At 57.5% G+C, this 19,527-nt stretch overlaps 3 protein-coding genes across 3 annotated transcripts in view; 1 reads left to right on the top strand and 2 right to left on the bottom strand.

The window, feature by feature from the left end:
* On the top strand, positions 1-5,749 carry CDT1 (chromatin licensing and DNA replication factor 1). The gene is made up of 10 exons (XM_066348865.1): positions 1-771; positions 1,322-1,444; positions 1,519-1,673; positions 2,257-2,469; positions 2,556-2,701; positions 3,251-3,351; positions 3,843-4,031; positions 4,289-4,429; positions 4,504-4,705; positions 5,185-5,749. The coding sequence occupies exons 1-10, from the start codon at positions 526-528 to the stop codon at positions 5,346-5,348; spliced, it is 1,680 nt and encodes a 559-aa protein (XP_066204962.1). The 5' UTR covers positions 1-525; the 3' UTR covers positions 5,349-5,749.
* Positions 5,750-6,271: 522 nt separating this feature from the next.
* Positions 6,272-8,869, bottom strand: APRT (adenine phosphoribosyltransferase). Its single transcript, XM_066348866.1, has 5 exons — positions 8,713-8,869; positions 8,456-8,562; positions 7,192-7,325; positions 6,857-6,935; positions 6,272-6,651 (listed from the first exon to the last, which is right to left on the bottom strand). Exons 1-5 carry the CDS (start codon positions 8,790-8,792, stop codon positions 6,509-6,511), a joined length of 543 nt encoding a protein of 180 aa, XP_066204963.1. The 5' UTR covers positions 8,793-8,869; the 3' UTR covers positions 6,272-6,508.
* Positions 8,870-10,249: 1,380 nt separating this feature from the next.
* GALNS (galactosamine (N-acetyl)-6-sulfatase) overlaps positions 10,250-19,527 on the bottom strand; it is a 31,642-nt gene continuing 22,364 nt past the window's right edge. The window contains exons 12-14 of the mRNA XM_066349358.1: positions 16,183-16,304; positions 14,442-14,559; positions 10,250-11,284 (exon numbers count right to left, since the gene is read on the bottom strand). Of these exons, the coding sequence (XP_066205455.1) occupies positions 11,198-11,284; positions 14,442-14,559; positions 16,183-16,304 (327 nt within the window). The 3' untranslated portion in view covers positions 10,250-11,197. The remainder of the gene's footprint in view (positions 11,285-14,441; positions 14,560-16,182; positions 16,305-19,527) is intronic.

The raw sequence follows: 19,527 nt of genomic DNA, 5'->3' as shown, positions 1-19,527 counted from the left end.
TTTCCTTGTCTGTAGTACAAGGTGCTCTCACCCCTGGTTGTCCACAAGTGCGTTGAATCCCGGGCATAGCGCCTCGCCTCATCCTATGAGCAGCTAGGTCACCTGTACAGCCGGGTGACAGGCGCAGCCCTGCCACCCAGCCCAGCGCACCTGCGTAGCGCAGTGTTTTTTGTACAGTAAACTTAAGCTGTAAATAGCGTAGCATTTTCCTGTTAAACACACTGTATCCTTTCTCCGTACCGCACTGACTTGGTGACCACCACGAAGAGACCTGAGACTCGACACACACCGCGAAAGACTTCAAACCCGACCAGGAGCGCCGCGCTGCGACGCGTGCGCGCGGCCGGAGCAGCCCGAGAACGCCAGCACTCTTGGGCCCGGGCACGTCCATTTCCCACCTCCCGCCCCCGACGCTGGTGGTTCCGCCCTCAAAGGAGGCGGGGCCGTGCATGGCGCGAAAATCGTGCGTAGCACCGCGCCATTTCTGTCTGCGGCTGGGCTCCCGCTCCCAGTTCCAGCCTTGCCATGGCCCAGCGCCGCCTCACCGACTTCTACGCGCGCCGTCGCCCGGTACCCTGCACCATGTTGTCGCGGGTCAAGCCGACCTGGCGCACCCCGAGCCCCGCCAAACTCGCGTCCCGCGCCCCGGCTCCCGCTCCGTGTGGCAGCCGCAAGCGCCCCCGCCCGCGTGTGGAGCCCTCGTGCGATGAGTCCACGCAAGACGAGCCCACTCCGCCCGCGCGCAGGAGGCTAAGGCTGTGCGCCGATGTGGTGAGGGCGCTGGCTGGTGGTGGCCGTGCGGGAAGGGGAGAAACTGAGGCTGGACGGGGCAGGCTGGGAGGGCTTTAGCAGAGACCGCCCAGGAGAGTTCCCAGACCAGGGGGCTGGATGCAGAGGGTACACCGAGGCCCCAACTGGGAAGACTGGGTCGTGGCCTGGACGGAGAGAACAGGCTGGGAGTCATTGCAGGAGCTAAGTCTGAGCTGCCAGGCCCTTTTCCCGTGGCCACTGTAAGTATTCGGCTTGGAGAGAGCTTGAGTGAGGGAGAAGCTTTGAGCAGGGGATCCGATGGATCTGACCGATACTGGGGAAGAGCCAGAGCTGGGTGGGCTGGCAAATGCCAGCCTGTTTAAAGGCTGGATTAGGGGTTCGAGCCTCGGTAACTGTCGTGAAAAGAACAAATAGGTAGGTGGGCCAGGCCCTCACTTAACAGATGTGCTTCAAACAGGTTGGACTGAGATCAGCAGAAAACCCTCTTTCTGTAGAGCCAGTACACCACAGGGTCTTGTCATTTGCTCATCTTTGGGGTCCTTTCCCCCAGGTCCCTGACCCTGGCTCCCCAGCCACTCATGGCTCCCAGCAACACTCCTCTCCCGGCAAGAAGACAAAGAAGGCCACCCTTTCAGTACATCAGCTGGCCAGGCTGGCACCCCAGAAGGACAAAGTGAGGAGGCTGGACCAAGACTGGGGAAGGGAGTATGGGGTCACTGGCTGGCTGACGGCACCCTATGTCTACAGGTCTCCTCAAAAGTCACTTCCTCTGAACTCAAGTCATGCCTACATCGGGCTCGGGAGCTGGGGGCACAGGTCCAGAAGCTGAGGGCAAGTGCCCAGAGGAATGACGCTGGGGAACCCAGCGCACTGGAGACCGAGGGGAACCCAGCAGGGCCATGGTGAGTTTTGGGTGGGTGGTCAGGCACCCCAGCAAAGGGTAGGCTGGTGGGAGGCCTGGTAAGGGTGGGGCAGGGCTGGGCAGAGGGCTGGGGTTGCTCCTTCAGGGAACCAGCACAGCCAGTAGGGCACGCATATCCAAGCACTGCCAGTCACTAGCTCTTTATCCTCCTTCATCTGTAAGAGGCCGCTGATTCCTGCCTCAGTGGGCCCTTGTGACTTTCAAGTGATATCAGCAGCCAACGGTTATTGTGTATTTGCTTCCTCCTATCCTTGTGTTTGTCTTCCCCGGTCCTGGGGTCATCATGGCTCTTAGAGATAAGGAAACCAGGGCTGGGGGTGGCCAGGGACCTCCCTGGGTGATGGGGTAGGACATGGCAGAGCTGGACTTGAAGTTACCCTTTTCTGTCTCCATTCCTGATAGTGCTTGTGATGGGAAGCTGGGCATACAAAGAATTCATAAACTGGTATGAAGTGTGTCGTGGGGGCAATTTTGCAAGCCCCAGCTCTGGGGTATCCCTGGCCACTTTGCCAGTCATTGGGTCCTGGAGTGGATGTGGGTCTGATGCTTTTCTCAATGCTTAGCTCTCCTCCTGGCAGTGGAGAGAAGGCACCTGCCTATCAGCGCTTCCATGCCCTGGCCCAGCCAGGACCTCCTGGCCTTGTGCTGCCCTACAAGTACCAGGTGTTGGCTGAGATGTTCCGCAGCATGGACACTATTGTGGGCATGCTCTACAACCGCTCTGAGACTGTTACCTTTGCCAAGGTCAAGCGGGGCGTCCAAGACATGATGCGCAGGTGAGCGGGGTAACTTGGAGGGTGGGGTCTTAGTCCTGCAGTGGAAGGTGACTGTCTCTCTGATCCCTGGCGATCTCCTTCTATAGGCGCTTTGAAGAGCACAACGTGGGCCAGATCAAAACCGTGTATCCTTCTTCCTACCGTTTCCGCCAAGAGCGCAACATCCCCACCTTCAAGGACAATGTCAAGAGGTCTGATTACCAGCTCACCATTGAGCCGCTGTTGGACCAGGGTGAGTGTGCTGTAGCCAACTCCACTCATCTATGAGTTATGACACTGCAGTTTTTTGTTTTGTTTTTATATTTTTCTGAAGTTAGAAGTGGGGAGGCAGTCAGACTCCTGCATGCATCCAACCGGGATCCACCCAGCATGCCCATCAGGGGGAGATGCTCTGCCCATCTGGGCAGTTGCTCCGCTCTGGCCAGAGCCATTCTAGTGCCTGAGGCGGAGGCCATGGAGCTGTCCTCAGCGCCCGGGCCAACTTTGCTCCAATGAAGCCTTGACTGTGGGAGGGGAAGAGAAAGACAGAGAGGGACGGGGGGGAAAAAGTGGAGAAGCAGATGGACGCTTCTCCTGTGTGCCCTGACTGGGAATCGAACCCAGGACTTCCACACGCTGGGCTGATGCTCTACTGCTGAGCCAACCGGCCAGGGTCCGACACTGCAGTTTTGAGCATGGGTGTGAGGTGTTGAGCACTGGGCCCCTCCTCAGACCCGTGGTTGTGGGGCTTGGTGACTGGGTGGGCATGGCCCAGGGGCTCAGGCTTGGACTCTCCCTGCAGAGGTTGGTGTCATGGTCCCCCAGCTCACAGCGTCATGCCTCCTACAGCGGCGACAGGTCTTCAGGCAGAATCTGGTGGAGCGCGTCCAAGAGCACCACAGGGTGAGCTTGCAACCCGAAGATAGCTCAGTCTTTATTGAATGTGGTGTCTCCTCTGTGCTGGGCCTTGTGCTGTTCCCTCCTTCAGTGTTTGCTCTGTCCCTGTTGTAACAGCCTGTCTTAGTCAGCCTTACCCAGCAGGAAATAGGCCCTGTCCAGAGGCAGTGTTCTTGACTTCTCTTAACCACTCACTGAAGCTGGGTCATCATCGCATATGGAGGATGTGGGCTGGATGGGTATTCCGGTCTGAGCTGGGACCCTGGCCCTGGCTCCCAGTTGACCTGTGTTAAGGGGGTTCTGCCCTGAACACAAGAATAAAGAGCTCAGGGATGTGCAACCTTAATCTTTGGGAGGCTTGTGATAACTTCAGTGGGTGCTGGTGGGTCCTCTGCTTGTGCCTGAGGGTACCCAGCTGGGATGGGAACTTGGACAGCCCTGCCCTACCCCAGTTAGATGTGCTCAGGGTCATCTGCTGTCCCTCATTTCTTGGACAGATCTTCCTGGCCTCCCTGAACCCCCCCATGGTGGTGCCTGAGGACCAGCTAACCCGCTGGCACCCCCGCTTCAATGTGGATGAAGTACCTGACATTGAGCCTGCCGAGCTGCCCCAGCCACCTACCACGGAGAAGCTGGCCACCGCTCAGGAGGTGCTGGCCCGAGCCCGAAGCCTGATGTCGCCTAGGGTAAGGCTAGCCTGTCTCCCTGGGTGGGGTAGCCTGACCCCACAGGGGCACCTGGCAGTCCTTATGAGGCCATGGGCCTTGGTGGTAGTGAGGTGTGCCCTTCCTATGTTTTGAATGCCACCCACTGAAAGACTCAACCCTGGGGTGACTATTACAGGTCTTTGATATGCTGGAGTGAACTTGGGCTGGACATACGAGGCCTCCCCTGTGGCTGGCCAGGAGAGGCTTCTTCTGAGTTCTCCTCTGACCTGTTCCAGATGGAGAAGGCCCTGAGTGATTTGGCCCTGCGCACAGCTGAGCCCAGCAGCCCCGGGTCCTCCAGCCCAGCACTGCCAGCCACACCCCCAGCCACTCCATCTGCTTCCCTGAAGGGGGTGTCCCAGGACCTGCTGGAGAGGGTGAGTGTTTGGGGGCTAGGGACAGGGTGGAGTGGGTCCAGCTGTCCACTGACCACCTCCCATGCTCAATGCAGATCCGGGCCAAGGAGGTGCAGAAGCAGCTGGCGCAGATGACACGGCTCCCAGAGCAGGAGCAGAGGTTGCAGCGGCTTGAGCGGCTGCCTGAGCTGGCCCGGGTGCTGCGTAGCATCTTCGTATCTGAGCGCAGGCCAGCACTCACCATGGAGGTGGCCTGTGCCAGGATGGTGGGCAGCTACCACATGGCCATGAGCCCAGGTGCGTGCAGGGCCACTCCCCATATCCCCGAGTCCCAGGTGAGGGCGGGCACTGTGAATTTGCGCCGTTCTCCACACATATCTGCATGCGTTGGGTGGACACGGTGCCTTTGAGGTTCCCTCCTACGCCTGTCTGGTCCCTTTAGTCCTGCAGCCTCTTGAGGCCGCCTCCCCCTCGCAAGGCCTTTGCCCTGTAGCCCCTTGGCTGCCCTTCAGGCTCCACAAAGCTGTAGGAGACTCTGCTTCAGGGTCTTCAGGGGCTCGGACTTGTCACATGCTCAGCGGGAGAGCCACCTCCTTGGGAAGGCTGTGTAGTCACTGTGCCCATCCTTGTGTCCTGACAGTGTTGACTCCTTTCCTTCTGAGCACAGACTAGTCCACCCTGGAGGGAGTGGTGGGGCTGACAGCACCTGTGTGCACACAGGCCCAGGGGTTTGGGGGGCCAGGCCCCCCCCAATCACAGGCTCCCTCTTTCTACAGGGGAGATGGAGAAACACGTGCAGCTCCTCTCTGAGCTGCTGCCCGACTGGCTCCGCCTCCACCGCATCCGTACTGACACTTATGTCAAGCTGGACAAGGCTGCTGACCTGGCAGGTGTCACTGCACGGCTGGCCAGCCTCACCCGAGCCGAGGAGGTGCTGTGAACTGATGGCTGTGCAGCAATACACAGGAGGAGGCTTACAGGCCCTGGCCTGGCCCACTGGGCCTGTTTTATTCTCTCCACGATGCACTTTGCTCTCCCATTCCTGAGTCTCAGTGAGGGTCAGAGGCTGTGCTGGGCTTTGGCTGGAGGGTGTGGGGGTAACTTTCTGGCTAGAGTGTGTAGTATGCCCACCTCATACAGCATGTTGTCATTAAACTGGTTTCTCTTAGCTTTGTCTTTGCTGCAGACAGCAGGTGTGTGGGATTAGGGTAACTGCCCGGTGTCATCACAACAGGTTGGAGTATGGCATACCACTGACTTTGAAGATGGAGGGTGGGGCCATGACCCAAGGAATGTGGGTAGCCTTTAGAAGCTGAGGGGCATAAAATGGAGGGACCACCCCTGTCCACACTAGGTTTTTAGGCCAGTTAGTCCTCTCATTCAACTGACCAAGCCCAGGATGGCTGCTCTGTACTGAAAAGACTAGCCATTAATACAGCATAACAGCTATTTACATATTGTGGGGCATTACAAGTCATCCAGAAGTTAATGTATATAGGAAGACATACAGAGATTATATGTAAGTATCATGCCATTTTATGTTAGGGTCTCAGCATTTTCTTATGGAGGGAAGGTGGTCCTGGAATGAGTCCCACATGGGCACCAAGTTTTAGGCCATCAAGTTTACCTCAAGCAGCAGTGGGAAACCAATCCTGCTCGGGCAGCAGCTGCTTCCTAAGGTGGTCTGCACCCCCACCAGGGAAGAGAACCACAAATAGGGCAAATGCTCTGAAAGTGAGTACATGCACACCCAGGCCAGACAGAGTCCCTACAGCCCCCTCCTGACCCCAACCTTGAGGCCCAGATGCCACCCTGGGTACTTAAAGAAACACCACTTGAGCACAAATTGATTATTCATGTTCTCATTTCTCTGTAAATGAATCTGAGCAGCTTGGCTTTGGCTTTGTCCTGGGCTATTGGCCCCCAGCCTTTGCACTTCCAGAACCCGCACGAAGGTCCCGTGGGTGGTGGATAGTCACTCAACCCCAGAAATAGGTATAAAAAACTCTGGGTGGACAGCGAATGCCCCTGGCAGCCAGTGGAGGTCTTTGTAGCCACTGAGGCTGGACCTTCTAGTCGGTGTAGGGTAGGGTGCCAAGGTCACTCATACTGCAGGAGGGAGAAAAAGGGCACAGCCCCCAGCTTCTCCCTGCCCTTCAGCGAGGTCAGCTCCACCAAACTGACACATTCCAACACCTCAGCCCGCAGCTGGCCCAGCAGTTCACAGGCTGCATGCATCGTTCCTGGTGGAAAGGAAGAGAAGAGTGAGGCCCCCATGCAGCCTGGGCCACTTGGGTCTGGGGGAGAAAAGTGTTGGCATTGCAACAGGGTTCTTTCCAATCTGGCAAGCAGGTAAACTAGATAGTTTTGAGGACTTCTCACATTGCAAGGCACCCCTCCCCCAAACTCCCCAGGGCCAAGCCCTCTTTGCTTGGGGGAGACCCTCACCACCAGTGGCCAGCAGATCATCCACAACCACCACCTTCTGCCCTGGCTCCAGGGCGTCTGTCTGGATTTCCAAGTCAGCCTGTGGATGGGAAGTAGCATGTAGTCAGTACATCTCTGAGAACAGACTTGGTGTGCAGACCCTAGGACCTGGCCAGGGTCTACCACCTGGGCCCTGGTTTCAACTCACCTGGTTGTTTCCTGGCTGTGTGAGCCTGACCCAGTGTCTCAGCCTCTCTGAGCTCCCACGTCCACTGCAACCATGGCAGCTCTACTTGTTTCTACAACTTTTCTTTTGGGAATGGAGGGTCCATGGTAGCAGACCCCAGCCCTCTCACCTTCCCATATTCCAGTGTGTAGGAGGTGGACACCGTGGGGCCCGGCAGCTTTCCTCGCTTTCGGATAAGCACGCAGCCCAAACCAAGTTCCTGGGCCAGGGATGGGCCAAACAGAAAGCCTCGAGAGTCTAGGCCTGTTGGTGAGAGCTGGGATGTTGGGAGGCAGCCATACGGCACAATAACATGGGGGTTCCCAAGTATGGGTCAGGCCTGAATGACAAGTAGTCACTGCAATGATACAGGGTGCTTGGCCTTGTTGGTGCCAGCTAAAATGCCAATGACATCCACCCATTTAGGGAATGCTGACCTACCTCATGCAGGGACTGCTGGGTGCTGGAGAATGGGAGGTTAGGAGCTGGGGCCAGGGACTTAATCCATTCTACACGGCAGAGTAAATAACCCAGTGGCCCTGAGGAAGTCACCTGACCTCTTTCCAAAGCTCAGCTGTATCTCTAACTGGGCTGGTAGAAACTATGAAACATTCAACACAGCGCTCTAATCTTTAAAGCAGCTTCTGCCCTAGGAACTTCTCCAGAAGGAGAGGCAGCAACAGGGCACTGGCTATTTCTTGCAGTGTATTGAGATGTGTAGGAAGTGTGAGGGAAGCTTTCTAAAGAATCCTTTAGAAAGGACACACCCAGTTGAAGAAGGGAACACCAATGCTATGTCCTCAAGATAGGGAGGGTCAGGGGTGGAGCTCTCTCACAGGGAGACAGGATCCCAGGGTCCTTCACCATCTCCTCTGCTCACCTTCTGGAAGCCCTTCACTGGGCCAAGGGTCTGACACACAGCAGGTGCTCAATACATGCTCGTAGAAAGGGAACAAGAAAGCTTGTCTGGCCCAGGGGACTCTGGTCTGATAATTCCTGGGACATTCCCCAGCCCTGGAAACCAGGAACTGGGTGGGGCTTGGCCTGTCAGCGCCACAGCCAGCAAGACGGTACCCACCCAGGATAGACCATTCCCCAGGCCGCTGGAGGGGCCTGTTATATCTCTCAGCGCTACAAAGTAGGTGGCAGTGGGTCTACCCTTAGAGCCTACACTGGAGTTACCACCCAAACACCGTGCCGCGGGCGGGTGCCCTGAACGATCTCCACGGAAGCACCTCCCCCAAGCAGAGGTGGAGCGGTTCCTCCCTCTGCTTAGCTCAGGAGAAAAGGAAACTCATACAATCAGCTTCCATGGGCCTCGCCCCGACCCAGCGACCCCTTCACCTCATAATCCCGAGGCGGCCAGGGCCACCCACCCCTGACCCTCCACTTGCCCGCGATATAGTCGATCTTGCCACCGTGGGTTTTCTTCAGGTGGTTCGCCAGGAGGTTGATGGAAGCGCGGAAGGAGTCGGGGTCCTTCAGGACCGGCGAGATGTCCCTGGCGCGCAAGCACAGGCTTGATTACTCCAGGGACCGGTCCCTTGGGAGGAGCCCACTAGCACCCCGACAGCCCCACTCTTCGCGCAGGGCCAACGTCCAGGGGGGCCCTCGGATCGCCCACGCGGCATCCACGCGCCCGCCCGCGGACCTGAACAGCACGCCCGGGGTGGGAAAGTCCGGGAAGCTGCGGATGCGCCGTGCCACCAGCTGCAGCTGAGAGTCCGCCATTGCTGCGTCCACACGTGTCCGCGGATCGGTCGCTGGGCGGCTTCACGCCTGCGCGGGGGTGGGGAAGCGCGCGAGGGGCGGGGCGTTGCGTGGCGGGAACGATGGGCAGGGCTCGCCGGCTTCTGTAAGACCCGTATTTCATCGAATCATAGGTGCCATCGATTTTAAGACGTCTGCTTATTTCTCGTACCCAGAACAGACCCGTCCCCGCCTCAAGGGAGTTCGCGTGGGGCCGAAGTGTGAGTCAAGGTCAATGGAATATAGCGTCTACGCAGGCCTGGTCGGGCTTTCGGGCAAACCCTCGCGCGGTTTTGGCCTGCCCGAGTGTGCCTGGCAGGTCCTCCGGAAAGCTTTGGCGGAGACCCGCAGGCCAGGGACGGGCGCTTGCTGGCCCTGCCACGCTCCTGGCATTCGCCCGTCTTGCCGCTTCCGCGCCCGCTCTTCCGGACCCGAGGGTCACCGCTGCTCCTCGCGCGGTACGTGGGGGCGGACACGCGGGCGCTGCCCGGGCCTTCCCTCCAGTAGCACGCAGGGTGAATGAGGACGTGAGCAAGGAGGTGTCCCTAGTTGGAGTGCGGTGCAGTAGCCTGGAGGGAAGGGCCAGAGTTGGAGCGCAGTTCAGGGACGATCAGAGAGCCTGGGATGGCCCGGCCAGAGGAGGGACAGAACCAGATGTGGAGGCCTGGGCATATGGTTCTTGGGGTGGGGGGTTTGCAGTGGGATGAAGCCCTTCCCAACTTTTCTGGGAGAGGGGAGGCTGGAATGCTTGGCCTGGCCAGAGGCCCACTCCTGAGAGCACTGGCTTGTGTCTGTGAAGGAGGCTGCAGCTGCCCACCATGGTACCCAGAAAGGACAACTTCTCCCAAACATAATCTCATTTTAAAAATCATAGAGCAGCCTAACCTGTGGCGGCGCAGTGGATAAATCCTGGACTTGGAATACTGAGGTCACTGGTTTGAAATTACAGGCTTCCCTGGTCAAGGCACATATGGGAGTTGATACTTCCTGTTCCTCCCCACTTCTCTCTCTTCCCTCTCTAAAATGAATAAAAATAAAATATTTAAAAACAAACAAACAAACAAAAAAATAAGAGCGGCCCTGGCTGGTTAATTCAGTAATAAAGTGTTGGCCCAGCGGTGGATGTTCTGGGTTTGATTCCCAACCAGGGCACACACGAGAAGCAACCATCTGCTTCTCCACTCCACTCCCTCCCCTCTGTCTCTCGTCCTCTCCAGCAGCAATGGCTCAGTTGGTTCAAGTGCATTGGCCCTGGGTGCTGAGGATGGCTCCGAGGAGCCTCTGCCTCGGGCACTAAAAATAGCTGGGTTGTGAGCATGGCCCCAGATGAGCAGAGCATCGGCCCCAGATCGAGGTTGCCAGGTGGATCCTGGTTGGGATGCATGCGGGAGTCTATCTCTCCTCCTCTCACTTGGAAAAGAAGAAGAAGGAAAAAAAGCTAAAATGCCTGTTACTTTATTCTAAAACTATTTTCTTCATAATTTCCCAATTTACAGCAGTGCAGCTTTGGCAAAATAATCATTGCCGATGTGAAAACCCCACTTAGTGAATGAAGCTCCATATGCCCTCAAGGCAGGGACCTTGGAGTCTGCTCATTTTCTCAGTCTATTCTGATTTGGGCCAGTGAAAGGGTTCATCTTCATGCTTTGCCATACCAGGTGCCAAGGGGAGGAGAGGAGGGCAGTCAGGATGGCTGTGAGGCGCAGACACACCACACAGTGTGTCGGGGTTAGGGGTCTAGATCCCTAAGAAAGGTGGAAGATCAAGGGTGCCGACATACTCATGTCCCAGGGAAGCAGCATTATCAGTTGTCCCCACTGCGGAGACAGTGGCTATAGAGGATCGAGGTCCTCCCTCTTCCCCCTCTATGTGGTGTGGTGTGGTGTGGTGTGGTGCAGTGCAGGGAGGTGGGGCTGCACCCTTTATGCAGCTGCAGGGGCTCAACAAAGGATTGACACAGTTTCCCTTGATATAGGCTGAAGGGCTTGAAGGGTCAGCCGAGGGCATCCATACAAGTCATGCCTCTGGGTCCTGGGATGGAGGCAGGCCCTGAACAAGGCCAGTCTGAAGGTGGTAAGAGCCAAGTGGGAGGATGAGATGGGTGGGAGCACCGAGACGGAGAGGCAGCGCAGCTTTCTGCTCAGGCACTGATATAAGGCCTCAGGCTCAAAGCAGCAGGATCAGGTGGGCCAGGAGGAGGACTGAAGAGTGACTCCAGGGCCAGGTAGTGACTCCTTGCAGGTCCTGCTGCTGGCTGCAGGTGATATCCCTCTGGTGGTGGGCAGAGCAGAGAGCCGTTGAGGCTCTTCAGTGTAGGAGCCAGACCCCGCCTAGTCCTGGGCACTTGCGGGGCCGGTGGGAGGGCCTGGCCTGAGCCCCAGCAGGTGCTAGTGGGGCCAGGAGCACTTCTCAGGAACAGACTCTGGGGGCCTCAGGCACTTTCCTAACTTTTCACAACCTGGGGGTGCCCAGTTCTGGAAAACAAAAATTCAGAAAGAGAATGTGCAGTTATTCCAAGCACTTCTGGACTCAGCAGTTTCTAGACTCCTCCCCTGCCCAGACCCTGACCTGGCCTAGTCAACTCGTGGTGTGGAAGCCACCCATCTCCACTGCAACCCAGGTGAGGCCAGCACAGGCGACACCCTCGTTCCCAGAGGCCAGTGAGGGCAAGGGAGTGTGAGGCCTTAGGTGTGGGTGGGGCCCGCACCTGAGCCTTCTGTTATCCCAGGGGACCGTCTGCTAACTGCCCCACCCCCCTGGCCATGTTCCAAGTAGAGCAAACACCAGGGCCTGCACATGCCCCACCGTGATAGAGAAGGCTGCGCATGCCCCACACTCCAGCAAAGGCTGAGGCTTCGCATACCTCATGATTTCCCACAGAAAGTTCTTTAATTGTCTGGAACCCTTTCTCCAGCGGAGAACAGCCTCTTTCAGCGCAGCCCTAGCCCAGCTGTGTACTTTATTTAGATTTATTTATTCACATTTTAGAGAGAGGAGACAAAGAGAGAGAAGGGGGGAGGAGCAGAAAGCATCAACTCCCATATGTGCCTTGACCAGGCAAGCCCAGGGTTTTGAACCAGCGACCTCAGTGTTCCAGGTCAACGCTTTACCCACTGCGTCACCATAGGTCAGGCTGCCCAGCTGTGTATTTTAGTGTGCAAACTTACTTTATGTACTTTTCCTGGCAACCAAAAGGGAGACCCATGAACCTAAGAGGGAGCCTGCTAGTTTTGCCATGTTTCCCTAGTGTCCAGGGGGTATCCCTGTGCCAGTCAGGAGACTAGAATTGCTCAGTACCCTGGGACAGGATCTCAGAGTCTCAGTGTTAATGTATCAAAGTATCAACGATAGGGAAAGCCCTCTTCTGCCCTAGCTGCTCATGTTGGGAGGGGCTGGCCACCTGTGTCTGGCCAGCTGTTCCTGATCTTTGAAGCAAAGCAGAGAGAGCAGTGAGTGCTTGAAGAACAGATTCTGGCCTGACCAGGCGGTGGTACAGTGGATAGAGCATCGGACTGGGATGCAGAGGACCCAGGTTCGAGACCCTGAGGTTACCAGCTTGATCGCGGGCTTGTCTGGTTTGAGCAAGGCTCACCAGCTTGGACCCAAGGTCGCTGGCTCTAGCAAGGGGTTACTCGGTCTGCTAGAGGCCTGCGGTCAAGGCACATATGAGAAAGCAATCAATGAACAACTAAGGTGTTACAGCGAAAGGCTGATTGGTGCTTCTCATCTCTCTCCGTTCCCGTCTGTCTGTCCCTACCTATCCCTCTCTCTGACTCTCTGTCTCTGAAAAAAAAAGAAAGAAAGAAAAGGAACAGATTCTGGATGCAGCCTGCAAGTCTGGGGGTTTGGGAGGGCCAGGGCCTTGAGTGTCTGATGCTCAGAAGGACAACCAACCACTGCTCAAGGGCTGCAGTGGGCTGCACAGGACTGGTCTGTCAGAAAGACCAGAGGATACCACACTGAGTCCTCTCCTGGGCTTGCCTGGAAGTGGAGGGGGCCCAGCGGTGAGCAAGGAAATAGAAATGTTTGTTGGGGTCCATGCCTGAGCTGGAGGGCTGGAAGTAGGGGGTTGTCCAGGGCTGAGCTGGGGGGCCTGAAGGTCAGGGGGAGGGCTCAGGAGGACTGAGCTGGGGGGCCTGAAGGTCAGGGGGAGGGCTCAGGACTGAGCTGGGGGGCCTGAAGGTCAGGGGGAGGGCTCAGGACTGAGCTGGGGGGCCTGAAGGTCAGGGGGAGGGCTCAGGACTGAGCTGGGGGGCCTGAAGGTCAGGGGGAGGGCTCAGGACTGAGCTGGGGGGCCTGAAGGTCAGGGGGAGGGCTCAGGAGGACTGAGCGGGGGGCTGGGTTTGGAGTTCAGGGCTGAGCTGGGGGGCCTGAAGGTCAGGGGGAGGGCGCAGGAGGGCTGAGCTGGGGGGCCTGAAGGTCAGGGGGAGGGCGCAGGAGGGCTGAGCTGGGGGGCCTGAAGGTCAGGGGGAGGGCGCAGGAGGACTGAGCTGGGGGGCCTGAAGGTCAGGGGGAGGGCGCAGGAGGGCTGAGCTGGGGGGCCTGAAGGTCAGGGGGAGGGCGCAGGAGGGCTGAGCTGGGGGGCCTGAAGGTCAGGGGGAGGGCGCAGGAGGACTGAGCTGGGGGGCCTGAAGGTCAGGGGGAGGGTGCAGGAGGACTGAGCTGGGGGGCCTGAAGGTCAGGGGGAGGGCTCAGGACTGAGCTGGGGGGCCTGAAGGTCAGGGGGAGGGCGCAGGAGGGCTGAGCTGGGGGGCCTGAAGGTCAGGGGGAGGGCTCAGGAGGGCTGAGCTGGGGGGCCTGAAGGTCAGGGGGAGGGCTCAGGAGGACTGAGCTGGGGGCTGGGTTTGGAGTCCAGAGCTGAGCTTGGGGGTCTGGAGATGAGGGGGAGGGCGCAGGAGGACTGAGCTGGGGGGCCTGAGCTGAGCTTGGGGGTCTGGAGATGAGGGGGAGGGCGCAGGAGGGCTGAGCTGGGGGGCCTGAGCTGAGCTTGGGGGTCTGGAGATGAGGGGGAGGGCGCAGGAGGACTGAGCTGGGGGGCTGGGTGTGGGTTCCAGGACTGAGTTTGGGGACTGGAAGCATAGGGGTCCAGGGCTGAGCTGGGGGTGTGTATGAAGGAAGGGTCAAGAACTGAGCGTGGAACTTTCATCTGGGGATCAAGGAGGGGCAGGGGTGTGGAGAAGATGAGCAGGGACGCCTCTGGCTTTGCAGACACTCATACATACCCACACGTAAATCTACACACCTCTCTAGTGACGGCTCACTTGAAGTGTGGAGGCTGACCCACACTGTTCCCGCTTGTCTTCATTTCACTTTCAAGGGGTGGCCAGGTTGCAGCACTTCCTGTAGTGCCCAGGAGATGGCAGCAATGCCCTAGCCAGATCAGCCACTTCCCCTCTGTCCTCCCCTCAAGTCACTAAGACTCGATTCTCTAAGAAGCTGGGGCTCTGCCTGTGCCCATGCAGCAGCCACCAGTGGGAGATGGGAAGTGGTGTGTTGGGGGCAGGGGCAGCACTGCTTTCACAGCAGAACGAGCCAGGGCACGCAGACTCCACAGTACTTCCATGGTCCTGGGGATGCCCCCCATAGGAATTGCACCCTCCCATCACTGACAGCCACCTATGAACCACTTACCATGACCGCCTGGTTGCACACATTGAGCTGTGGCTGTCCAGGGACCAAGGCCTCCTGGTGCTGTTGGACGACTGGGGTGATCCTGTGCAGGACGTTCAGGTACTCAGTGCTGGCAAAGCTAGAAATGAGAGAACACAGGTCAGTGAGATGGGACCGGACCCCCAGGTAGCTACCAGATAGGCTGGGAAGAGGGCCTGGGGCCCAGCTCTGTTTCAGGTGTGGCAAACCCTGCCGCGACTGCCACTGTCTTGGGGTCTGTCTGACACTGGCACCCCCGGGTCATCCTGCTCCTCTGACCACACCAGTCTGAAGCTCCCTGCTCAGTTGGCCGCATTGCCTCCACACACAGCTCGTAAGTGATCAGAACAGGTCTCAGGTGTGTTCCTGTCTTTCCAGGGTTCTGTGGCCAAGTGCACTGGAAAGGAAGTGCTCAACCACGTTCAGCAGTCTCGGAACAAGGCTTCTCGAAACTGTGAGCACAGGCGAGGAGCTCCAGGAGGCCCTGCCCTCAGCTCTTAACCGTCTGGTCCTGGTGGTGGCTCCTGAGGCTTCCTGCCCAGAGCTATGCCCCTAAGTGACCCTGGCAAGTCATATCCCAACTCAGGTCCCAGCCTCCTCTTCCGGAGCCCAGGCACAAGGTGCTGTGGGTTTGGGAGGGAGTAGGGGGTATAGGCAGGTCCCCAAGGGGGCCTCCAATTGGGGCAATAGCCCTGAGTGCTGCAGTACCCCCAAAGTAGTGACATGGATCTAAGGAGGGCATGTCAGGTGGGTGTATTCCACACATCTTTGCTCTGAGCAGCAGGCCCTGTAACTTGAAATCCTGCCCCTCAGGATTCAGACCAAGCTGCCTCCACCTCAGCCAGCTCACTGCGTCAACTTTCTTGTGAACATTTGAGTCTGAGAATCCACATCACACGTGTTGCCATGGGGTGGGGGTTATCAGAGGCTCAGCGCCATCTCTGTCCTTATGGCCCACCTTGAGGGAACTTGAGCCTGGGTGCCCAGGTTTGCTCCAACTGCGGAGGAATCAGCAAAACGGGCTAACGGCTTGGGAGCTGCGGGGCAGGACTGTGTGCCCCGACCGGAGTCGGCCTGTGAGAAAGCCCTGGTGGACACGGACACCCGTGACATCGGCTCTCCACGTTGCTTCCCCACAGTTGCAGGCCTCTGAGCTGATGAAACTCCACTCAAGTGAGGCGCCATGGAGGAAGCCCCCAGGGGGCCCCAGTGGTGCGGAGAGACCCCATCTGACCCTCACTGAGGAGCTCAGTCGTGCCCGGCAGGCGGCTGCCCTGCTGAGGGCCTCAGTGGGTCTTGCTGGGCTGGTGGTGCTGCCCTCCACATCCTCAGTGCTGCTCGTCATGGAAGAGGGTGGGCATGTTAAGAGGCCCCTGTTCGGCCCATACCTGGACTGTTAGCTCTACCAAGGCCATCCTCAAAGGCAGTCTGGGGCAGGGGACATGTCCGTTGCTGGGCCACAAAGAATGGGGAGAGAAACAGGGGAGATGGGGGCACCTGGAAAGGCCATGACACACGCCGCACTGCTGTGTGTGGGAGACTGCTGTACAGAGCTCCAGGCAGAGGGAAGGCCCGTGCTTCCCTTCCTGTGTTTCCGCACCTCCAGGTGTTCACAGTGTGCATGTCTCCTCTAGAAAATGCAGCACATTGTCTTGTGCTTGAATTGGCTGGGTCTGGCTAATGTTTCCTTGGCAACTCCAAGGCTTCCTTGTGCCCCACTCACCTGAGTGGGTACCTCTCCCCTGGGTCTCGCCCCAGGTGGAAGACGAGGGGCAGCTGTGTGTGCTCCTCCTGCGTGTGGGTGGTGACTCCTGACACATTCTGTCCGGGGCAGAAATCAATGCCCTGAAACGAGAGGCAGGGGAACAGGTGAGCGCTGTGTCTGGGCTTCTGCTGCAAGGCGGCCAGTCCATCCCGAGTGAGTCCGAGGGGTCCAGGCCCGAGCAGGCCAGAGGATGGGCTACTGTAAGGTGGAGCCTTCCCGCCACCCCAGCCCCTAGAGCTGCTGAGCAGTTATGCCCTATGTACTGTCTGTCCCCTAGTTTTTTTGGAACTCCCTTTTTTTGTTGTGGGTGGGGGTGTGGGGGGATGAATCTCTTTAAACTATTTTAGCCCATTTTACACCTTAACAGCCTCTCTTAATTTCTAGAGCACTAATTTTCACATAAACTACTAAAATTCTTTGGTATACTAAGAAATATATTTTTGCTGATCTAACAAAAAACTAGGTATAATTTTGATCCATTCATACCAGATGGCTATTATTACGTTGGCTGCTGTCATTTTTTTTATTTAGAAAACCACTGTTCTATAGCAAAGCTTTCCACTGTCACTCTATCTGCCTCATGGCTCAGCATTCCCTCAAGACTCCCTCACGGGTGAGGAGGGACTACAGGCCTGAAAGCTGGAGATACACAGAGACCGGGATGGCCCAGAGGTGACCCAGATGCCCAAGTTAACAGACAGGGACCCTAACATGACGACAGTGAAAATGTTCAAGAAAACAGGGCAAGATGCGGAGAGCAGACAACACCAGACCCCGCCCTCCGGCTCAGGTGTGGCGCCCAGTCCCACGTGTGAGCCCTGTTCCAGGCCTCCTCTGAGGCCTTTCTTTTATTTTTAGATTTTTATTTTGCTTTATTTATTCATTTTTGAGAGGAGAGTGAGAGAAAGAAGGGGGGGGGGGAGGAGCAGGAAGCATCAACTCCCAGATGTGCCTTGATCAGACAAGCCTGGAGTCTCAAACCGCAACCTCAGCGTTCCAGGTCAATGCTTTCCCCACTGCACCACCGCAGGTCAGGCCCTCCTGGCTTCTTCATGGTACAGCTTCTGGTGCACATCTGGAATGTGCTTCTATGTCAGGGTGAGGTCTGAGCTTTGTCCAGGTCCTGGGTTGGCCCGGGGCCCCAAGGTGGCCTTGGACCAGGGGTTCCCTTGAAGCTGTGACCTGTAGTGGAGTTCTGTCCCCAAGGCCTGAAGGCTATCCCCAGGGCTCTGTAACTTGGGAAGGGCAAAGCTCCCTGCCATCAGGGGGAACTGGGTGAGGCACTGCTAACCCCAGAGCCCCGCCAGTGGCTCGGCACCAGTCTCCAGGCACTGCTGACAGGTCTGCAGAAGTGACCATAACCTGTGTATGGTAACCAACTGAAAGGCTTTCTGCAAGTGTTAGTGCTGTTTGACAGGCAAAACATTTCCAACCCCTGTGTGTCTGTAATGGACAGCTGGTCAGTGGAGCAGTTAATATTCTGCTTTTCAATAAAGTGGGGAAGTTAGGAGCCCATGAAATTCCATTTATCTGCACTGAGCAGTCAATTCCCAAGTCAGGGGCTGCAGTCTAATCTTTGGGGGCAGCCAACAGTGGATATGCAGGGCTTTCAGAGGGGACGACCCTTTGACCTGCTGGGAGCAGAACTGCTAGAGAGCAAATATGGGTTTAACAATGGAAAAAATAACTACATTTAGCATAACAACACTGAGCGGTTAATGGAGAAGTGTTTCTTAGTCTAGACATAAGACACAAATTATAATTTGGATGCAAATCAAATAAGCTATTTAATTAAGATCCCACTAATTAGTACAGGATTTTTCCCTTACAACTGTTGTCACCCTGGGGGCAACACAGCTGAGCCAGCCTCTTCCCCAAGCGGAGCAAGTGAGCCTGCAGGTCACACACTGGCTTTCCTGAGGGGGGGGGGATGAGTGTGCCCTTGGAATTGAGTTTGAAAAAGCAGGTCCCACAGGTACCTCCCTCTGGCCTGTCACCAGGGCCTCAGGAGGCCCCCAAGGTGGGCTTGTCTCGGAGAGTGGCATCACACTGGGCGGCGGAAGGTGCCACTCCCTCCTCCTCCACCATCCAATAGTCATGAGTGGACGGGAGACCTGGGGTTTGGGCGGGTGGGCCACCACGCAGCAGGACTCCAGGACTGGGGAGGGGCACAAGCTTCCCTGAACCTGGGGACCACAAACCGGCACACCCAAGGCCTCTCTGTCAGGGCAGAGCCAGCCCAGGACTGGCTGCGAGGCTCCAGCGGTCCACGTGACCTCGGCTCACATGGCTTCGGGACAAAGTTGTCCCTAATGTCTTATCATCTGGGAGTGACCAGAGGAGGATTAAATTCTCCCCTGGCACTCAGGGGAGCTGTGGATGGCCACGGGTCCTTTTCAGCTTCATGCACCCCCTCAGTTTTACTGATCCCTGGAGGGAGAGTGGCCATCAAAATGAAAGTGTCGCCGTTCCCTGCAAAAGCACTGTGATGCGATGCCCTGCAGCCTGATTCTGTGCCCACCAGCCATCCTCTGCGGAGGGCTCCCTGAATGTCGGTACACACTGGAGAAAGTAACTTCTTGTACTTCACCTCTCAAGATAGCAGCCGCACAGACCAAACCAGCCCAGGCGCTCTCACAAACAACTCTTATACAGTGGAAGTGGATCCTGCTGGGCACTGTGGGGTGGGGTGGGCTGGCATCACCCTGCTGCACTGAGTGGGCCTCTCCTGACTCACTCTAACCCCACTGTAAACACGGTTGGGTCAGGACAGGATATGCAGGGACTCACTCTAACCCCACTGTAAACACGGTTGGGTCAGGACAGGATATGCAGGGACTGGACTTTTTGGGCACTCTCTCCAGAAAAGCTCTCCCAGCCCTTTAAGTTCTGGGAGGGTAGGAGCAAGGCTGTGTCTCCCCTGGGTCTAGGCTGACTGGACCCTGTCCTGAGAGGCCAGGAGCCCACGTGGCAGGAAGCTGCAGGAAGGCCGAGGGGCGGCTCCCAGAACGCCAGCCATGCCTGCCAGCTGGGCTGCCTGGCCACTCAAGCAGTCATCCATGGGGACCCTGGAGGCCGGGGCGTGGGGGCCTGTGGATGTGATTAGGAGGGATAGTGAGGGAGAAGAACACATGGCAGCCCCCAAGGGTCCCCGTACTGCCAGCCTCCTGGCCCCTTCTGGGTGCTCCCATGGCTTCTCGGGCCTTGGGCATCTAAAGGGGCAAGCCAGGTGTAGCCCTGCCTGTCAGGGGATGGGGATGGGGACGGGAGGTGGTGGCCACAAGTCACAAGGGCCGAGTGGGC

Source organism: Saccopteryx leptura, chromosome 9 (genome assembly GCF_036850995.1).
Source record: "Saccopteryx leptura isolate mSacLep1 chromosome 9, mSacLep1_pri_phased_curated, whole genome shotgun sequence".
NCBI lineage: Eukaryota > Metazoa > Chordata > Mammalia > Chiroptera > Emballonuridae > Saccopteryx > Saccopteryx leptura.
This window is presented reverse-complemented; position numbering and strand designations above follow the sequence as displayed.